Below are 21658 nucleotides of genomic sequence, written 5' to 3' on the forward strand. Positions count from 1 at the left end.
TTATGTTTATATGAAGGAATCATTGTAGTGGCAGGCATTGTTATATGAGCAGTGATATTTGAACAACCATGTGGGACAATTTATGTGACAACTTCTTTTCTCTCTCTCTTTCCATTGGTCAAAATCAATAGAGAGAAAAATGAAGAGAGAAAATAAGAGTATAATGTGAGTATGAGAGAGAAAGTTGTCAAAAAATGGTTGTACAAATATCATTTCTCTTAAATGTGGAAGATGAGTGATATTTGTACAACTAATATTATAGTATCTACATTGGAGACACTCAATTGTGAGGTCTTAAATGGGTCCCACATTGACACATCATTTATTTTTTATTTTTTAATAATAGTACCTAATAGGTACTCATCCACTCCAATGGAGATCCTCTAACAAAAGGTCTAAAAGGGTCCCACCACTAACTATTTATTTAAGACATTATTATCTATTTGAGAGATAGTACAATAAAAATGATTATTTTAAGAAAAAGTAATGTGGGGTCCACTTAAGCATTGAGGTCTTAAGTAAGACCTTGGGTCTTGAGAGAGCCCCAAAAAAAATTTCCACATTGGGGTACCTATTATGTACCGGGTCTTATATGGTTAAGACCTCACCAATGTGGATGGTCTTAGACAACTTTGGTGACAACCACTTTTCTCCTCTTGTGATTGGACAAATATAATGGAGAGAGAAATAAGAAGAGAGAATAAAATCAGTGATTAGACAAATATAATGGAGAGAGAAATAAGAAGAAAGAGAATGAAAACACATGTGAGTATGAGAGAGAGAGTTGTTTCAAAAGTTGTCAAAAAATAATTGTAAAAATATCATTTCTCTACGTGGAAGAGGAAATACACTTGAGAGGAAGAGTCTTCTGAGAAAAGAATATGTGAGAGTGATCCACGTAATCTTGTGTTTGGAAAGGGAAATCATAGTGAAGATTTCTGACAGAAAATAACATTGATATGATGATGCAATAGGCAAGGTTGTGTGCAAAGGAAAGACATGCAATGATTGAATGGAACTTTCTCCCTCTTTAAAATTCTCTTTTTTTTTCCTGTTTTGTTATTCAGTCATCCTTGAGTTTATCCTTTAATTCTTTGCATGGAATAACATTCCACATTTGATTATGTCTTTTTGCTTCGTATCCTAATACAACAACTGTGGCAAAATATGACAAAACCAATATTAACATTTCAGTATTATCGAGAGAAGGAAACAGAAAATATTTGGTTGACTAAACAAGAGAAATGGCAATACATGCAGAATGACAACAATAAATAACTACCTGAAATTCACAACACATGGATCCACCGCAACAGATGCATTTAGGGATATCATCTTTGGATGGCCGACCACTTAAAATGGGCCATATTGGCTTAGCATTAGAATTCATGTAATATCTGTTTTTATACCACAAGTATTAGAATGTAATTAAATACAAATGAATACATAAATATATACTGATAAAATCAATAACATCATCCGGGTCACTGATGAACTTTTAACACACATCTTAGTACAACATTATCAAAACAGGGCACCTTCCATAATCTATTTTCCAACTGTTGGTTCTCTACTTCAACGTTGATTAATAGTGATTATAGCGTTATTGAAATATATAAAATGAAAAAAAAAAGGTTGATATGTCTCAAATGATAGGTTAGGTAGACAGAGGTAAAGAATAATTTTTCTGGATTACTGTTTATTTTTCTTCTAAAGCAAGATAAATCCTTTTAACCACATTTTCTCCCATTCAGTTTAGAAAATAATCTGTCACATACGGGAATTTCTAAATCAGTTAAGCACTCTAAAAGGGTTAATAGTGTTTTACTCCCTATAATATATGACTTTTGGTTTTACCCCCTATAAAAAAAAAATTGGATTCGGTACTTGTAAAATAAAGATTCTTCACAATTGCCCCCTCTGCCCTTTGACTCAGCAGAATCTATGATGTGGCACTAACATGACAATTTTTCTACAAAAAATAAAAATTCTGTAAAGTATTTTAATTTTTAAAAATCTGGATATAATTTTCTTTAAATTCCAATTAAAATATTGGAAATTATATATACTGAAGAAAAAAATTGATTTTATTTCAATTTTCAAAATCTTAATTTCAGATTTTTTTTGGCAAAAATTTAAAAATTAGAAAAAAAATCATATATCTTTTACGAAATTTTAAAAAAAAATAAATAAACTTTGGAACTTAATTTTCAGAATATTAGATAATGTTCCAGAATTTTCAATTGTAATTTTTATTTAAATTTAGAAACAATTTTATTCCATAATTTTTATAAAATCTTTTTCGAAAAAAGATTAAAAAATGCTTTCATAAATTTTTTTAGGATTATAAAAAAATTCGTTATTTATTTTATTTGTTTTTTTTATCATAAAAGATTTTGGGATTATAAAAAAGTTTTTATTATAATTTTTTTTAAATTTTTTTGCTTTCATAAAAAAAATTATTAAAAAAGATTTTTTTATTCCATAATTGTTTTTTGTTTTTTTTATTATAAATGATTATAAAATAAAAAAAAATTCGTTATTTATTTTCGTGAGTGGGAGATTTGAGAGGTTTGATGGAGATCAACTTCTACACCAAATACCATTTCTTAAAAACTTTTTACTCTGTTTTGTTTTTCATCTTCTTATAGTAATCACATTGTATACATATGTATGCAAAAAGCCATGGCCTTTTCTTATTCTATTGATTTCTCTTCAACTTTTATATTGTAGTTTCCATTTTATTTGAGAGCTAGCTGTTATGGAATGTAAAGTGTAAAAATGATCTCATTTCTCACAGATGTGAAAGTGGGTACAAGGTGTATTTATAGGCAATATGTAAAGTACAATAAGCCTAAGCACAAGCTAAATCAACTAGAATAGGAAAGCTAAACTAGTTAACTTGAGATGCAAGTAAACTAGATGAACTATGTTCTTTATTCTCTTCTCCCTCAAATAGTCCCCCACAAGCTGGAGAATGGTAAATATTTAACATTCCCAGCTTGAACAACAGAGTGTTGAATGGTTGAGGAAGTAATGGCTTAGTGAAGAAGTCTGCAAGCTGATCAGATGAACAGACATGAAGAAGCTTCATGATGCCTGCTTGCAATTTTTCTCTAACCAAATGGCAGTCAATCTCAAGGTGCTTAGTCCTTTCATGAAATACTGGGTTAGCTGCGATGTGTAAAGCACTTTGGTTGTCACAATAAAGCACAGGGAGTTTAGTAATTGGAACATGTAAATCCTTTAACAAATAGAGAAGTCACTGCAGCTCACAAGTAGCTGCACCTAAAGCACGATATTCAGCTTTTGAAGAGGACCTGGACACAGTCAATTGCTTTTTGGTCCTCCATGAGATTAGAGATTTGCGAAGAAAGAAACACTGGCTTGAAATTGACCTTCTGGAATCTAAACATCCAGCCCAGACAGCATCTGAGTATCCTGTTACGCAAAGAGATGAATCTCTAGGGAACATCAAACCTTGACCAAGACACTTTTTGAGGTATCTTAAGATTCTAGTTGCAGCTGTGAAGTGTTGTCCAGTGGGAGAAGTTAAAAACTGGCTCAATTGCTGTGTAGCAAAAGTGATATCAGGCCTTGTATTAGTAAGATATATGAGTGTGCTTATCAATCTTCTATAGGATGGTACATCAGCATATGGAGTACTAGAATCATTATGTAACTTGCAAGTGGGGTCAGATGGAGTACATATAGGCTTGCAAGCAAGATAGCCAGTGTCAGTAAGCAAATCAATGCAGTATTTTCTCTGACATAGAGAAATACCCTGAGAAGAATGAGCAACCTCCAAGCAAAGGAAATACTTCAATTGACCAAGATCCTTGATTTTAAAGGAAGAGTGCAGAATGGCTTTGATGGATTGAAACTCGGATAATGAATCACCAGTAATTATCACATCATCTACATAGACAAGTAATGCTGTGAAGGAAGTAGCAGTCTTCTTGATGAATAAGGAATGATCAGAAGTGGACTGTGTATAGTGGTGATGTAATAGTAAAGAAGTAAGCTTTTCATACCATTTCCTACTTGCTTGTTTCAATCCATACAATGATTTCACCAGCTTACATACCTGATTAGGTTTAGAAGTAGTTATACCTTATGGAACAAGCATATAAACATCTTCCTGTAAATCTCCATGCAAAAAAGCATTATTAACATCCAGCTGGTGAATGTGCCAATGATTGATAGATGCCAAAACAATAACAGTTCTGACAGTTGTAAGCTTGGCAACTGGAGAGTAGGTATCAAAGTAATCCAGACCTTCAATTTGATTATAAAGTTTGGCAACCAATCTTGCTTTGTATCTTTCTATAGAGCCATCTGCATGATACTTGATTTTGTAAATCCACTTACAACCAATAGGCTTGACATTTGGTGGTAAATCAACCAGTTTCCATGTCCCAGTGTTTTCAAGAGCAGTAATTTCAACTTGCATAGCTTGATTCCAACAACTGAATTTGCTTGCCTCAGCATATGATGTAAGTTTAGTGTGGGAGTCAAGGGACAAAGAATAAGCACAATGAGAAGGTGACAAATTGGTAAAAGACATATAGTGATGAATAGGATAAGAAACATCATGAGAATGTGAAGTTGATGCATGATGAAGACTGCAGACATAATCTTGCAAATGAGATGGTGGATTGACAGATCTAGATGATATTCTTAAGATGGGGGGTGAAGGAATAGGTGATGGGGATGGAGTATTATCAGGGGGAGGAGGGTCAATGTCAGTGAAAGGAGGTGGAAGTTGTGGAGTTGAAACATCAGAGGGTGAGTTGCTTGCAATGGAAGTTTCAGAGGGAAAATAGTCCCAATCAGTAGTAATAGAGGATGATGATGGGGGATAAGGTAAAATGTGCTCATGGAAACTGACATGTCTAGAGATATGAATCTCTCTAGTGTGAATATCTAACAAAACATAGCCTTTAAAACCAATAGAGTAACCCAGAAAGACAGATTTCTGGCTCTGGCATCCAATTTGGTTCTGTGAGAATGGAGGGAAGTGGAGTAACACAATGAACCAAAAACTTTAAAGGAATCAATGTCAGGGACCTTATCATGAAGCAGTTGATAAGGAGATTTATTGTTGAGTGTAGGGGAAGTAACTATATTGATGATAAAGGTGGCATGTAGGAGAGCATAGGACCAATATGAGGCATGTAATTTTGATTGATAAAGGAGAGCTCTACCTACATTGAGAATATGTTGGTGTTTTCTCTCAACCCTACCATTTTATTGAGGTGTCTCAACACAAGACCTATGGTGAAATATACCTTTAGAAGCATAAAAGGAATTCAAGAGAAACTCAGGACCATTGTCACTTCTGACAGTTTTTGGGGTGATATGGTATTGAGTTTCAATGAGGGTAATGAATTTTTTGACATGTTGAGATACTTCAGACTTGGTTTTTAACAAAACTATCCAGACAAATCTACTATAATCATCAAGAATAGTAAGGAAAAATATGTGATTATGCGCATAAGTAATGGACAAAGGGCCCCAAATATCAAAATGTAACAATTCAAATTTGCTGGAAACAATAGACAAACTATTTGAAATAGGCAATTGTTTTTGTTTAGCAAAATGACAGATATCACAAGTAGCTTTGTGATCAAAAGTTAATGAAGGATAAAGGTTGGTCATATGAGACAGTCTCTTATGAGAAACATGTCCCAATCTGAAGTGCCATAAAGCAGATGAAGGAATGGTTAAAGTTTTATTAGTGGAAACATGATTGACTGAAAAATTATTATGTAAAGGAAAAGCAGTAGAATCTAAAACAAGTCTATAGAGACCTGCAAATGATTCACCCAAACCAATCATCTTCTAGGAATGAAGATCCTGTAACAAACATTTGTTGTCATGAAAAATGGCAAAACAATGTAAAAAGGAACAAAGTTTAGAAATGGAAATTAAGTTGAAGTTGAATGATGGTGAGAACAAAAACAAATGAGCCATTGGGTAAATTGATAGGTTTTGGTGCAATTTTGTGAAATGAGGTAAACCAATGTGAAGAGGATACTATGTGCTCATTGGCACCAGAATCTAACAAGCAAATATCAGATTTAGAGGATATGGAGCATGAAAAGATAGAAGCAGATATACCTGACTCAATTTTGGAGATGGAATTTGAAGGAGATGAACTATGAACATGATTAGCACTGGCAGGAGTGGAAGGTACTGCTGCAGGAAGCAAATTCACTTGTTGTAGCAAACTAAGCAATTGATCATACTTCTCCTGAGAAATACTGGTAGTGGATGATGAAGATCCATCAGTGCAACTTCCTGATTGAGCCTCATTTTCATCAAAACCGCTTGAGGCATTTACAGAAGAATTTGGTTTCTGATAGTTTGGATTGGGGAATCCATGCTTCTGATAATAATAATCAATAGTGTGATTGTTCTTGCCACAAAATGAACAATGTCTAGGTGGCTTGGATCCAGAAAAATAACCACTCCCTCTGCCTTGAGGCTTGCGTGAATCAGCAGCATTCATGACAGATAAAGGTTCATCAATGGAGGAATGTAATGAAAAATTGTTACTTTCCTCTTGAATAACCAAAGAATAAACTTTGTTAATTGAGGGGAGTGGATCAAGCATAAGCACCTGAGTCTTAATCACATTGAATTGATCATTCAAACCAGTCAAAAACTGGATGACTTGGTCTTCAAGTCTGAAATTACGAGCTTCTCTCATAGCTGCACAACGACAGGGATGAGGACAAGTACAATGAGGCATTGGACGATGAGAATTCAACTCTTCCCAAAGAGTTTTCATTTTAGTGAAGTAATCCAACACCGATTTTGAACCTTGTTTTAAATTGTTAATCTTAGAATGAAGTGTAGCAATGCGAATTCTATCCACTTTGGAAAAGCGTTCTTTAAGATCTAACCAAGCATCAATGGCGTTTTCATGAAAAACTAACGTTTGTGCAATTTGAGGAGTAACTGAATTTATGATCCAAGACTGAATGAGATGATTACAACGTTCCCAGGCATTGCGATTCAAATCCTCTTCATCTGGAATCTCCATGGATCCATCAATGAATTTCAATTTGTTTTTCGCGCCAAAAGCTCGAATCATGGAACGACTCCATGCGAGGTAATTTGATCCATCCAAAGGAGGAGCAACGATCACTGAATTCAGTCCTTCACTTGGATGAACATAGAACACTGATTCAGTATCAGGTTGATTTTGGCGAGGCATGTTGAAAGATGAAGCGAATTACGAAGAACAGAGGAGAAAAAAATTTGCAGCAATATGCAATTGCAACGAGATAAGCAAGATGAGAGAAGAAAACGATGAAGTTTTTTGCAAAAATCAACGAAAAACAACGAAGATCAATGAAGAAGATGAAGAAACTGATCGTAACTAACTTTTGTAACAAACTTCCACCATGGAAATGAGAATAGAAGCTCTAGATACCACGTTATGGAATGCAAAGTGTAAAAATGATCTCATTTCTCGTAGATGTGAAAGTGGTTACAAGGTGTATTTATAGGCAATATGTAAAGTACAATAAGCCTAAGCACAAGCTAAATCAACTAGAATAGGAAAGCTAAACTAGTTAACTTGAGATGCAAGTAAACTAGATGAACTATGTTCTTTATTCTCTTCTCCCTCTAATACTAGCTAAGGATGAAAGGAAACATTGAAGAGAAAAGGAAGATGGTACGTTGTTAAGACTTACTGAAAAGAAGTGTTTATCAGTGAGACAGTGGACAAACAATCCCTTCCATCTCTCTAATCGTATATTTTATGATTATGTCTGCTAACTTCTATTCTCTTATTTTTATTATTAAATTGAATGTATTTTTATATTTGTTGTTCTACCTTGAAATTTAATTTTGATTTATTTGTTGTTATAAGTCATAGGATGGCCCAAGATTCAAAATTACAATTATTGGAGGATTCTTTGGTTGTTCTTTTAATTTGATTTGACAAGGACATGTGTATAGTCCTTTAAGGACATGTGTACCGTGTGAATCAATTTGCATGATAGCAGCAAGAGAGGATCGATTCAGAAGCGGTGTGAGAATTAGGTGAGTGAGTACCCTTTCTTTTATGCCACTTTATCTTCTTTAGTTGCAGCTTTAGATTAGAAGTTAAGACTTAAGACACTTTAGTTGCTCCTCCCTGCATATTTATGAGTGGAAAAGATTCTATATTCTGATACATGAACTTTATTATGTTTACCTAAATATATTTTGTATCAAATTTTGTCCATTCTGTCAAAACAGGTAAAAGAGGTTGGGGTTTTGCACCATGAGAAGAGTTTATGTACAAGATACATGAATCTAAGCAAATTTGAAAAACAAATAGTTAGTGGAGAAATTGTCCTTGATTTGTAAGGTATTGTGACGATATAACACTGAACAACATTCCTTAAAAAAAAAAACATTGAACAACATCTTGTCAAAAAAAAAACATTGAACAACATTATTGATTTTACAAAAAAAAAAACTTTTGAACCACGGTGATACAAATTATAGATATTTGGATCTTAATCACATGCAGACCCAAATGGTAAGTAAAATTCGCATTTGACTTTTTTTTTTTTACTTCATTTGTCAATGTCCTTCATATTATCTTCATGTACTTCAACTAATTATTTATGAACCATGCGGGACCAATGTACTATAATGGATAGTATCACCTACTCTACCAGTACAACCCAAAAGGATCTGTATGGGGAAACATTGTGTGGGCCCACTCAGTATCATAAATTGGAAAGCACTTGAACCCGATGAAAGTTTTAGTGTTTAGCCATAGATCAATAGATACAAGTTATAACATATCATCACAAATAAAGAAGAAAGAAGAATTGTGTACCTTTGAATTAGGTTGATGAAAGATAAACGTAGACAACGCCGACAACTATGAGAGGGATAACTACCCTCATTCCGTCTAGCTCTAGGTTTTCACCATGATGTTCAGAATAATTAACTGTCTAATGGGATGACGTTTAAATAGCTAAACGGCTGAGGGCAGGGACCTCTCATTGGGCTTATCTAAATGGTCCAACCCATCACGGTCCATTTAGTAACAATAGCCCAATCACTCAAATTCATCATATAATTAGTGCTTAACACAATAGACCATAATTTATATTATAAGATTAACTTATAATAATTGATTATTGTCAATCCATAATTGATTAATTAAATAATTAATCCAACAATCTCCCACTTGGATGACAATACTCAATTACTAAAAGAATATAATATTTCACTTGTCATAAAGAATTAATTTTAAAATTATATGTATGGTCAAAGCACTAATCATTCAAAAGTGAAGTGGGCTTTAATGCTGTAGAAATTGAATCCGATAGGGAAAACAAATCATACATGTCAAAGACTCACTTTTCAAACAAATGATGAATTTATAGTGACACATTTGAATTAAAGAGAATGTGTCATTAAAGAATGGCCCAATCATTTTAAAAAATGCTATAACAAACTCCCACTAACCCAAAATACCATAGACTTAATCAAATCATTATGAGTTACAATACTCGTATATATAAGTCTGTGGTTAGTGGTTCTGCCAATGAGTTTTCAATTCCATAAAAGTCATATATCCACATAGGTATAAGAATAGTAATTACTTATAGGGATAGCCTATAAAGAGAGAGTAATTACATTTAGTCAAAATCGATAAATGTTCTACGACATTCAATTAATCCAAGTTTTATAAAAAAATGTGACTATGAAAATCCATAAAAGCAAAATAGGAAATTCAATAATCCCCAAATTGAATTAACACAGACACTTAGTTTAAAGAAAAAGATGTGGATTAATGTAGAATGTCAATAACAAAAGAACATTTATGATTATCTCAAATTATAAGTACCACAAGAACACAATATCATACTCGATAGGAGTATTGATATTATACATTGTACTTATTATTTATGACCTCAAAAAATGTGGAATGTTGGTAAAACAGAAGCACAATGTATATTTGCATGCCAAGGAGTTATTGTGCATATTCCAACAAAATTGACTTAAGCATCCAATTATGATGCTCATTGAGATTGATAGAATTTTAACATATATCTCAATATAATAGAATGAGACTAAAGTTTAAAGTCTCTTAAGCTATGCCATATTTTATAGTGTGCACAAGAGTATATGGCGATAACGAGAATAATATTGTGTACATATTTCTCTTGATCTCACATATATATAAACAAGAGTGAGATTTCTCATTTGAGCTCATAATATATAATGTTGTGTACACACTCCCACTGATCCTACATATATATAAACAAGAGTAAGTGGGATTCTCATTAGTGATCACTGATATAAAAATATTATAATAATGTAATATTCAACAGTGGGATACTTAATTGCTAGTGCAAAATTATTAACATAAGTGGTTATATAATTTTAACTAACAGAGTTTCGTGAACTCAACCACATATTTTGCACATGAGCATAGCAGAATTATTAACACAAGTGGTAACTCAAGGATAATGTGACACCCCATAAATACATATTTTATCAATGGCAGATATCATCAAGAATTGGGTTTCATAGTTAACCACATATTCTGCATTTGGAATTAAGGAGAATGTAAATTTTCATTTAAGAATTTTATAACACAAGATCTCCTTTTCACAATTAAAATTCCAAAGAATTTTATAAATATAATAACCTTTATATGACAGAGTATGATGATTATATAAAAAATTTATCATCATATGAGTGAGATAAGTCTCTTATTATTATAAAATACGATATAAGACTCTATTCACAATTTTAGTAACTCACTCAAAATTCAAATGCTACAATTATACTTCCACACATTTGAGAAAAAAAAAATTAGGTTACAAGCAGCAGAAATACACAAGACTTATATTTTATTATTACTGAGGATATAAGAGAAAATAATCATAAACTTCCATAAGTATTAAAGAATAGCAATAGCATAACTAATATCCTCAATATAAGTCTCTACAATAATTTTATATCTAAAGTTATGAAACAAATAAATATATTTGTTTATGAGATATAGTTAGTTGACATGTAAAATTTTTCTCACTTGTTGAAGAATGATATTTTCTCCACTTGGTGGAGAATGATAGTTAAACTATCTTACCCACAAAAGGATGATTATGTTAAGTAATGTCATACCGATAGGGTATGTTCATCACGTTATACAATACATAGCAATGATTCTCCCACTTGATAGAGAATAGACAATGATAGTTGAATTAAAAAGTTTGAAAGATATTTTAATAAAATATTCAACTATTTCTCTATCACAAAATGATATGTTAAGTAACGTCACACCGATAGGGTATGTCCGTCACTCACATAACAAGGGATATATAGTAGCAATCCGATATATTTATATATATAAAAAATCACATTTAGGTAGAAATTTAATTCAAAATGTAATAATATTGGATTGCAAAATTTATACAATTTTCTACATGTCTTTTAATAGAGTAACTTACTTATTGTAATCTCATTCAAGGACCTTAAGGATAATAATAAGTAAGAACTATATCATCACAATGTACAATTCTTATGTCTCAAAATTTAAACATTGATAGAGTATTATAATTGACATAAGTATAAACATTTTAGGTACATCGAATAATAACAATTATATTAATAACAACACACCGATAGGGTATGACTGTCACCAATATAATGCTAATCTATTTAACAAAATTTGCATAATTGTATCCACGATAGGTGAGACTACAATTATACAAATCAATAATGTTTATGCCTAAAAGATTATGATAAAATAATATCATGCATAAAAAATTATTAATTTACTCAATTTCGGTCATATTCAAATAATAGAAAAATGTGCTTAACAATATTTTAAATTAGCACATCATAAATATGACTTTAGAATTTATTTATATGAAGTAGTATAATAACAAAAGTTATTATTTAAAATACAAGTGTGTCAAATAGTTTTGTATTTTATCCAGAATAGAACTCTTAGAATAAAATTTTTCAATACTCCCACTATAAATTAGAAAGAACATAAATACAAAATGGAGTATTATAGTAAGAAAATAGTATATAACAACAGAATTCTATTTAATATTCTGAAAAAGGATTACACTTCTATATAGGATATCATAATTGCACAACAAAAGAGAAGAAAGATTAAATTTCTTCATATGTGCAACAATAAGCAATAAGTCACAAGAGGTAAAATAATTAAATCACAACTTACCTCGAAGAGTGTGACATTCATCCTTATACTTAGAGCCACTGAATTTTGATGACTTAACGAGAATATCTTATAATATAGTTATCTCAAAATATTCCTCAATAGAGAATAAGCAATTATAAATAAACATATGTGATACTCTAATTATAAATCAATATGATTTATATAAGAATTCAGATGTAAGGATGATAAATATTTAAAATTGCCTAAATTCTTAATATGTTGTTTTGATAATATTTAACGGATAAACAACAAAGAGGCGTGCAAATATAATTCACAGTTAGAATTTTAGCATAAAAATGCAACTATGCATCATTCAATATATATAAAATATTTAGTATAATATTATTGTGATCCAAGTACTTAATTGCGACAAGACATGTTAACAGTATTTGTCACAAAATTTAGAGTAGTAAATTACGGGTCTAGATTAGAGCGTATAGTAGAAAGTATAATGTATATTAAAGAGAAATATGCCAATTTTAGATTCAATTAATATAAATGGCATATATAATATACAACTCACTATACTCATTTTTTAAAAACAAAATATTATTAGGACCCTTTGAATCAATTTGTGACAAGAATCAGAGACAAGTGTCTAAGTTCAAATATGTCGTCAAAAGAATGATAATTAGTGAATTTTGGATCTTTATGTTGAGACAATATGAATTAAAGAATATAATTTATTAGAAAATTTATAATGCCAATAATATTTAAAATCGTAAAATTTAGATTAATTATATTTGGCATTAAAACTAATAAATTGAGCCTTCTACAAATTCACAATAGTAACATTTTAATTGATGAGATAGATAATGTTACTAATATAAGAGAAGATTTTCAAAACAGTTTAGACTCAAATATTGAGAATATATGATCTTTTCAAGATTTGACAAAATTTTGAAACCCATAAATCAAGAATAAATATAGTATAATAGTGAAGTTGTTCTTGACAAGACAAATAATTTTGAGGGTATCAACAAATCTCAAAATATATATTAATATAGAATATTTGATGCAAGAATATAAGTCTGAGTCTAAATTTTTTCACAATCATAACACTTTAAAACTAATTCACATAAGTGTTATTACCATAAAATAATATTTTCTTATAGAATATTTTAGACTCAAATCTAGATAATATATGATTTAAAAGAATATATGAATCACATATTAATTTACATCAAATATTTAGAGATTTCATAAAGTGATTTAAATCCCAAATTTTAAAGGTATAGAATAAATCAAATCTTCTAAAAGTACTTTGGGTGTAAAATAATATACTAATATTTACCAGATAATTGGGGATGAAAAGTCCTATTGACACATTAAATTCAATTTTTGAAAGAGTGAATATAATTTTTTTTAAGAGTGAAAAATTCCTCATTGACACATTAAATTCCTCATTGTCATATAAGAGTAAGGAATGTTCATAAAATTTTATCACAAAAAATGTGAGAATATAATTTATTTATCCCCAATCAATAACATATAAATATCTACATGTGTCAAAAAATTCCAAAATAATAAGAATATAATAAATAATTTTGGAAGATTTTTTTTATTTTACACGCGCTCCCACGCGCCAGAAATGCGTGAAGGATAGTTTTTTTCTCACGTGCGCCTGTAATCACGCGCCTGGTCTTCTTCGCCCGTTTAACTGAAAAACGGGTCGAAACGACCCGCGATCTACCCGATTGGATTCTCGCTCATTAGTGGACGAACTTCGACGATTCAAGTGGGGTTAAAAAATCGCGATTGAGATACAAAAGGATTTCACATGTCAATTTTTCGGACTATCGACTTAACGACAAATCTAAGAAATTAGGGTTCATCCCAAAATCCAAAATTGAGACTGATTTCTCATAGAATAATAAACAGCGATCTACTAATTTGATTTTATGGGGAACACGATCGCATTCCAGAGAAAATTTAAGATTGAAATTGTAGGGTTGGAAGCAAGATATACATCGATATCTTATTATTTGACAACAGGCAATCTCATATGTGTTTTTATTGAAAATCAGTGACAAAACACACAGACAGACCAATTTTAAGAATCAATTGCTTTTTCATGGATATGAATTTTCGATGCACACAGTATAAAGAATATAGAGACAGTTATATGTTGATTCATGTTTCATGTATTAGGATTAATGAAATCAACATACAATAGTTTACGATCAATAAAAAATTAGAATGAATCATATGGATACAAATAACGATGGACTGATTTAATAACACATGATTCACGGATAAACCGATAACTATAACATGTATCTACTTGACTCTGATACCAATTGATGAAAGTTTTAGTGTTTAGCCATAGATCAATAGATACAAGTTATAGCATATCATCACAAATAAAGAAGAAAGAAGAATTGTGTACCTTTGAATTAGGTTGATGAAAGATAAACGTAGACAACGCCGACAACTATGAGAGGGATAACTACCCTCATTCCGTCTAGCTCTAGGTTGGTTTTCACCATGATGTTCAGAATAATTAACCGTCTAATGGGATGACGTTTAAATAGCTAAACGGCTGAGGGCAGGGATCTCTCATTGGGCTTATCTAAATGGTCCAACCCATCACGGTCCATTTAGTGACAATAGTCCAATCACTCAAATTCATCATATAATTAGTGCTTAACACAATAGACCATAATTTATATTATAAGATTAACTTATAATAATTGATTATTGTCAATCCATAATTGATTAATTAAATAATTAATCCAACAGAACCCGCTATATATCCATCCAAACCTTTTGACAAATACGGATGTTGGTCCGGGTCAGCCACTATTGTTCCGGGTAAAGGACCCGTGATCCTTTACACTGGAATTATCGACGAAAAAAAATACTCAAGTTCAAGTTTATGCTATACCCGAAGATCCAACCGACCCACTTCTTAGAAAATGGGTAAAACCTGATGAAATCAACCCGATTGTGATTGCGGGAAAAGGTGTTAATGGTAGCTCTTTTCGTGACCCAACAAGTGCTTGGATGGGTAAAGATGGACGTTGGAGAATGTTGGTTGGTAGTAGAAGGAAACATAGAGGGATGGCCTACTTGTATAGAAGTAGGGATTTTGTGAAATGGGTTCGGGGCAAACACCCGATCCATTCAAAAACTACTACCGGTATGTGGGAGTGCCCTGATTTTTACCCGGTTTCATTGAGAGGTAAAGCAGGGTTAGATACATCAATTGAAGGAAATCATGTTAAACATGTCTTAAAGAATAGTCTTGACATGACTAGATTTGAGTACTACACATTGGGCACATACCTAGCTGATAAGGATAGGTATATTCCGAGTAATACTTCAGAGGATGGTTGGGGTGGACTTAGATATATGACTATGGTAATTTCTATGCTTCCAAGTCATTTTTTGATCAAAGTAAGAATCGTAGGATACTTTGGGGTTGGGCTAATGAGTCTGATTCCAAGGATGATGATGTTAAAAAAGGATTGGCTGGAATTCAGGTACTAATACTGAACCGACCCCTTATTAATAATAGTTTTCTGTACATCTAATAATTTGAAATGATGCTTATATTTATTTTATGCATACACATTTTTTTTTCTTCTCAAATGACAGACTTATTTAAGTAAATGTATTCCTTGAATAGAAATTGACATTTCTCGACATACATTAGTACTATTCCTCATCACAATTCTAGCTATATAATATTTTATATGCATATTAGAAAAAGACTATATTATTTGATATTATTGTTTGCATGCTCATATGTTTTGTTAAGATACATGCTATGAAACATGATTTATTTAATTTTATTTGTTTTAATCAATTAATTAATGTATGTGTATGTTTAAATCTTTAGGCAATTCCAAGAACTGTGTGGCTTGATCCTACTGAAAGACAATTAGTACAATGGCCTGTTGAAGAATTGAATGTACTAAGAGAGAACGAAGTTAGTATGAACAATCAAAAGCTTGAAAAGGGTGTTCATGTTGAAGTAGGCTTGCAGGCAGATGTGGAAGTTACTTTCTCATTTTCAAGCTTGGATAAGGCAGAGGCTTATGATCCAAGTTGGGTAAATGCACAAGACCTTTGTTCCCAAAAAGGTTCAAAAGTTCAAGGTGGTGTTGGTCCTTTTGGGCTTTTGACTTTGGCTTCAGAAAATTTGGCAGAGTTTACTCCTGTATTCTTTAGAATCTTCAAAGCTCCAAACAAACATGTAGTTCTCTTGTGCTCTGATGCGGCCAGGTATGTCTAATTTAAATTGGAATAAACTATCAATTTAGTATTAAAGTATCACTCTCTTTTCAAAAAACAGCCTTAAAGTATGTGAAATCAATCAAGTTAGTCTGTAGAGTATATGATATTAATGTTAAATTGATGAATTTTACATGTTTTAAAAACTAATTATTTTACTTATATATTTTTATGGACTAAATTAGAAAGACATTGATCGTACTTTAGGAACTAAAATTTGATGGTTGTTTCAATGAAATTGTGATGAGGATCCAATTTTATTTTTCTCATCAAGTCCTTTATATTAAACTAGATTAATTTTGTTTTTCATTCTTTGACAGTTCTTCTTTGACAAGTAACTTGTACAAGCCATCATTTGCTGGATTTGTAGATGTGGATTTAGCTACTAAAAAGCTTTCTCTTAGGAGTTTGGTATGTGCAAATATTCAACGCCCATCTCTATTTTGTTTTAACCGTTATGCTGATTATTATTAATTGATTAATGATTGATTTTTTAATTAACAGATTGATCATTCAGTGGTTGAAAGTTTTGGAGAAGGAGGTAAAACAAACATTTTGTCTAGGGTTTATCCGGTACTAGCCGTGGCAAATCAAGCTCATTTGTTTGTGTTTAACAATGGTACTGAACCGATCATTGTGGAGAATCTCAAAGCATGGAGTATGAAATCAGCTGATATAAATTGAAGTAACTTTACATAATTTATTTCAGTAAATCAATCCTTAGCATTATTAATACAAGACGTCCATCCGTACAATGCAGGGGTAAATTCTATGAAATTTTTATTGTTATTTTTACTGTTTAAACAAACAGTTTGATAAATATTTATATTTTCATATGAATGTTTATTTAAATTTCAAAGGATTGATTTAATGATGAAAAAAATCGGTTGCGCAAATTGCACTTGGATCAAGCATTAAGATTTGATATACAATCGTTTTTTTTTCTTTTCTTCAAATTGAATATGAACCATGATCAAATTTATAAACTTGCATGTTCAAACATCACAAATCCCTTAGGGGAGGGGAAGGGAAGACTTTACATGTTTTTTTTTTTTTACTATTCATTCAATAAAATTGAAAGAGTAAATCGATATAATGCAAATTCGTTAAAAACAAAAAGGATGAATCTGTGAACATGCTCACATCATCCATGTTAATAGCATAAAACGGCAAAGTACAAATGCCTACACATGTGGCTATATTTAAATCTCCGTAATAACCATGTTTCCGGATCTGCAACGTAAATGACGCCAAAGTCATTGATTGGATCTGCACTGGATCGAAGCTGATCTGACAATCTGAACCGATCAAATACCTGAGAGAAACAAACAATGTCGCACAAAGACGACGAACAACGAACGTCGCACGAAGACGATGAAATCACAAAATAAAAAACGAAATAGATGTGAAAATCACTTATTTCAATAAAAGGAAAAGAGAAAAACGAGTTAGATGGGTGATTTTGGGTCAAAATTGACCCTAAATCACCAGAAACTAGGGTTTTATTGACGGCTCACAAGAGAGAGAAAAAATATTTTAGAAGGTTAGAAATAGAGGAAAGTGGTAAAATCTTTCACATTTTTGAAAAAAAATATTTTTTTAGAGAATAATAATGTTTATGACTAATTTTGTCAAAAAAAAATAATGTTTATGACTAATATATTTAACAATATTATAATTACATATATTAAGTTTGAATAATTCATGTAAACTCTCCGAAAACCCCAAAACCTTCCTCCAACACAAATTTTGAGTTTCTCCAAATGAAGAGGATTTTGTATTATGAAGAAAAATGAATCCCCAAACATCTCTCTCTCAATGTCATCTATTTCTTACACTTGCTCTTTTTTTTCTTCCAAACTCACAAACAAACATCAGAGTATAACGTGGGAAAAAAAATTCATCCATATTCACTGCGGTATAATTGTATTTCAGGTCATCTTTGAGCAAATAGAGTTAGACCTAAGATTACTACCATTTAATACTCAAAAGTAAAATCGTGATATATAGGCATTATACTTGAGCTACTTTGATTTGTATGATAAAACTTTTACTTCAAAGTTCAAAATAAAATTGTACAAAATCAAAATCAGCAAGCTTAACCATAAAAGTAGGATCAACATATCTTTCATCAAAAGTTCAAACTCCAAATGCCATAACGTCCGACCATATTTTCTAATCGCTAGAACAAAAACAGCAATAAATACTTTTAATTCAAAATAAAATTGTATATTATAAATCAGACTTTTATTCAAAGAGATTGAAAAGGACCCTAATTTTTGTAGGGCAGTGAAAAAAAAAACCCTTCTATATATGGTGTTTATATTGTGTTATTGTCAAATACTTCTTTGCACAAAGATGCTATTTTTTTAGAATATACAAATTTACAAATACTCATTATTTAATCAATGATATGGAAATATATCAATTCAAAAAATATAGATATTAAAATTTAGATATCCAAGTGCAACCACCGGCTCGTCCATCACCACCACCGGTGAGAGAGAGAGAGAGAGACCAGGCCAGAGAAAATCCGACGAAGAGATGCAAGTACAACCACTGACTGACCTTTCAGATCTGTCATCAATCCATCGTGACCTCCTCTTTTCCTTCGCGACGACCACGAGCTCCATCTCACCGGCCGTCGCCTATCTCGTTACCCCCTGCTTTTTTTTGTTTTTGAATGGCTAATATTACCGCGCTGCATTGTTTTGCTTATATGGTTTGAAATCTATTTGTTTAGATAATATTATCAAGTATCATTACTCTCAAAATTGCTTAGTTAAAACCAAAGAAAAATCTTTTAAACATATATTATTATTATTATTATCATCATCATCATCATTATCATTGTTGTTATTATCATCATTATTATTGTTGTTGTTGTTGTTATTATTATTATTATTATTATTATTATTATTATTATTATTATTATTATTATCATTGTTATTATTATTACTATTATTATTTTGAAGGGTCTCCTAGTAGATAATATTATCAAGTTGTAATAAAAGAGTGAGATTAAAGTTTCAATCTATACTCATCATAATGAATCAAATTTGTCAAAAAAAAAATGAAATAATTAATATTTCAGTCAATGTTCAAAAAGTACAAGAAAGTGACTCTTAAATTTTTTAATCTCTCCGTTCCAAAATACATGTCGCAGTCAACTACTGCACACATTCTAATACACAATTTTGACCATTAATATTTTAATTATATATAAAGAAAAATTATTTTGAAAATATTCATTGAGACAAATCAAACAACATCTTACATGTTAACGTTTGTATTTATATATTAGTTAAAAAATATGGTCAAAATAAGATATTTTGAACGGTGCAAATTGTAAATTTGTGACATGTAAATTTTGACCAAATGTTGAATTAAAATTGCAGGCAGATGTGGACGTTACTTTCTCATTTTCAAGCTTGGATAAGGCAGAGGCTTATGATCCAAGTTGGGTAAATGCACAAGACCTTTGTTCCCAAAAAGGTTCAAAAGTTCAAGGTGGTGTTGGTCCTTTTGGTCTTTTGACTTTGGCTTCAGAAAATTTGGCGGAGTTTACTCGTGTATTCTTTAGAATCTTCAAAGCTCCAAATAAACATGTAGTTATCTTGTGCTCTGATGCCACGAGGTATGGGTAATTTAAATTGGAATAAACTATCAATTTAGTTTTAAAATGCACTCTCTTTTCAATTTACTTTCTAATATATATATATATATATATATATATATATATATATATATATATATATATATATATATATATATAGGACATATCAAGTGAAAGGAGTAGATATAATGAGAGATGAGAGGATTCAATCTCAACCCTTGGATCAACATTAATGGTTCAGATTAATTATTGTTAAAATACTCTCTTTCTTGTTATGCACACTATTCTTTTTCATCTTCCCTGTTTTCCATCTAACAGGTTGGCTTTTACTCCCTCCATTCCTTTTCTTTTGATGTTTTAGAACTTCAACTATATTCCAAAACTTTTGATGTTTTAGTGAATTTATTATTGTTTTCTCAAGTTTACCCTTGTTGGAAAACACAATAAACTATTAAAGTAGTTGTGACCTTTGGTTTATCACATGTGAATTTAATGATAAATAAGGACATTTAAGTAAAACACACACAAATGTTTATATACTTTAATTACTCCTTAAAACTTGTGTCAAGAACTAAAACATCAAAAGAAAAGGAATGGAGGGAGTAATAAAATTCAAATGAGTTTTGGTGCTTAATTACATTGACGAATTACTTTCTAAAATATATATTAAATAGCCTTAAATATGAAATCAAGAGTATATGATATTAATGTTAAATTGACGAATTTTATGTCTTAAAAACTAATTATATTAAACAAGTTGCTTGGGTTCCAGTGGCAAGGAGCTCCTTCCAAGGATGTACCCGGGGAATACCGGGTTCGATTCCCAGGGGGAACAATGTTTGGCCAGTGTGCATGCCTCTACGCACGAGCCGGATTAGCCGCCCACCTTTGGTGGGTCCGAAACCGGTGCGAAAGAAGAAAAAAAAAACTAATTATATTTATATTTTATGGACTAAATGTAAAAGACATAGATGGTATTTTAGGAACTAAAATTTGATGGTTATTTTATTCAAATTGTGATGAGAATCCAATTTTATTTTTCTCATCAAATCCGTTATTTAAACTAGATTGATTTTGTTCTTCATTTTTTGACAGTTCTTCTTTGTCGAGCAAATTGTACAAGCCATCATTTGCTGGATTTGTAGATGTGGAATTGTGGATTTAGCTACTAAAAAACTTTCTCTTAAGAGTTTGGTATGTACAAATATACAAAGCCCTTCTATATTTTTGTATTCACTCTTATAATGGTTATTACCAATTGATTAATGATTGGTTTTTTAATTAACAGATTGATCATTCAGTGGTGGAAAGTTTTGGAGAAGGAGGTAAAACAAACATTTTGTCTAGGGTTTATCCGGTACTAGCCGTGGCAAATCAAGCTCATTTGTTTGCCTCAAAACTCAAAACTACAACATAAACATGCAAACATCTAAACAATTAAGCAACACAAATCATTTTCATGTAAGGGTTAATTATGTTTCTAGTCCCTATAAAATAGCGACCTTGTAAGTTTAGTCCCTACTTAATTTTAATAGCATTTTTAGTCCCTATAAAAAAAATTTACTTATAATTTTAGT

The 21658-nt window shown here is 31.2% G+C and overlaps 1 protein-coding gene and 1 pseudogene across 2 annotated transcripts; one reads left to right on the top strand and one right to left on the bottom strand.

Annotated features, from left to right (window-relative positions):
- Positions 1 to 6711: 6711 nt before the first annotated feature.
- Positions 6712 to 7225, bottom strand: LOC146910770 (uncharacterized). Its single transcript, XM_085729460.1, has 2 exons — positions 6818 to 7225; positions 6712 to 6717 (listed from the first exon to the last, which is right to left on the bottom strand). Exons 1-2 carry the CDS (start codon positions 7223 to 7225, stop codon positions 6712 to 6714), a joined length of 414 nt encoding a protein of 137 aa, XP_085585586.1.
- Positions 7226 to 7304: 79 nt separating this feature from the next.
- LOC146910771 (beta-fructofuranosidase, insoluble isoenzyme 1-like) lies at positions 7305 to 21246 on the top strand (annotated as a pseudogene). The gene is made up of 7 exons (XR_015020262.1): positions 7305 to 7386; positions 14969 to 15711; positions 16071 to 16456; positions 16786 to 16876; positions 16970 to 17038; positions 19864 to 20102; positions 21177 to 21246. The product of XR_015020262.1 is annotated as a beta-fructofuranosidase, insoluble isoenzyme 1-like (transcript).
- The last annotated feature ends 412 nt before the right edge of the window (positions 21247 to 21658 follow it).

Source organism: Medicago sativa, chromosome 7 (genome assembly GCF_051527215.1).
Source record: "Medicago sativa cultivar Bolivia chromosome 7, Bolivia_mono, whole genome shotgun sequence".
NCBI lineage: Eukaryota > Viridiplantae > Streptophyta > Magnoliopsida > Fabales > Fabaceae > Medicago > Medicago sativa.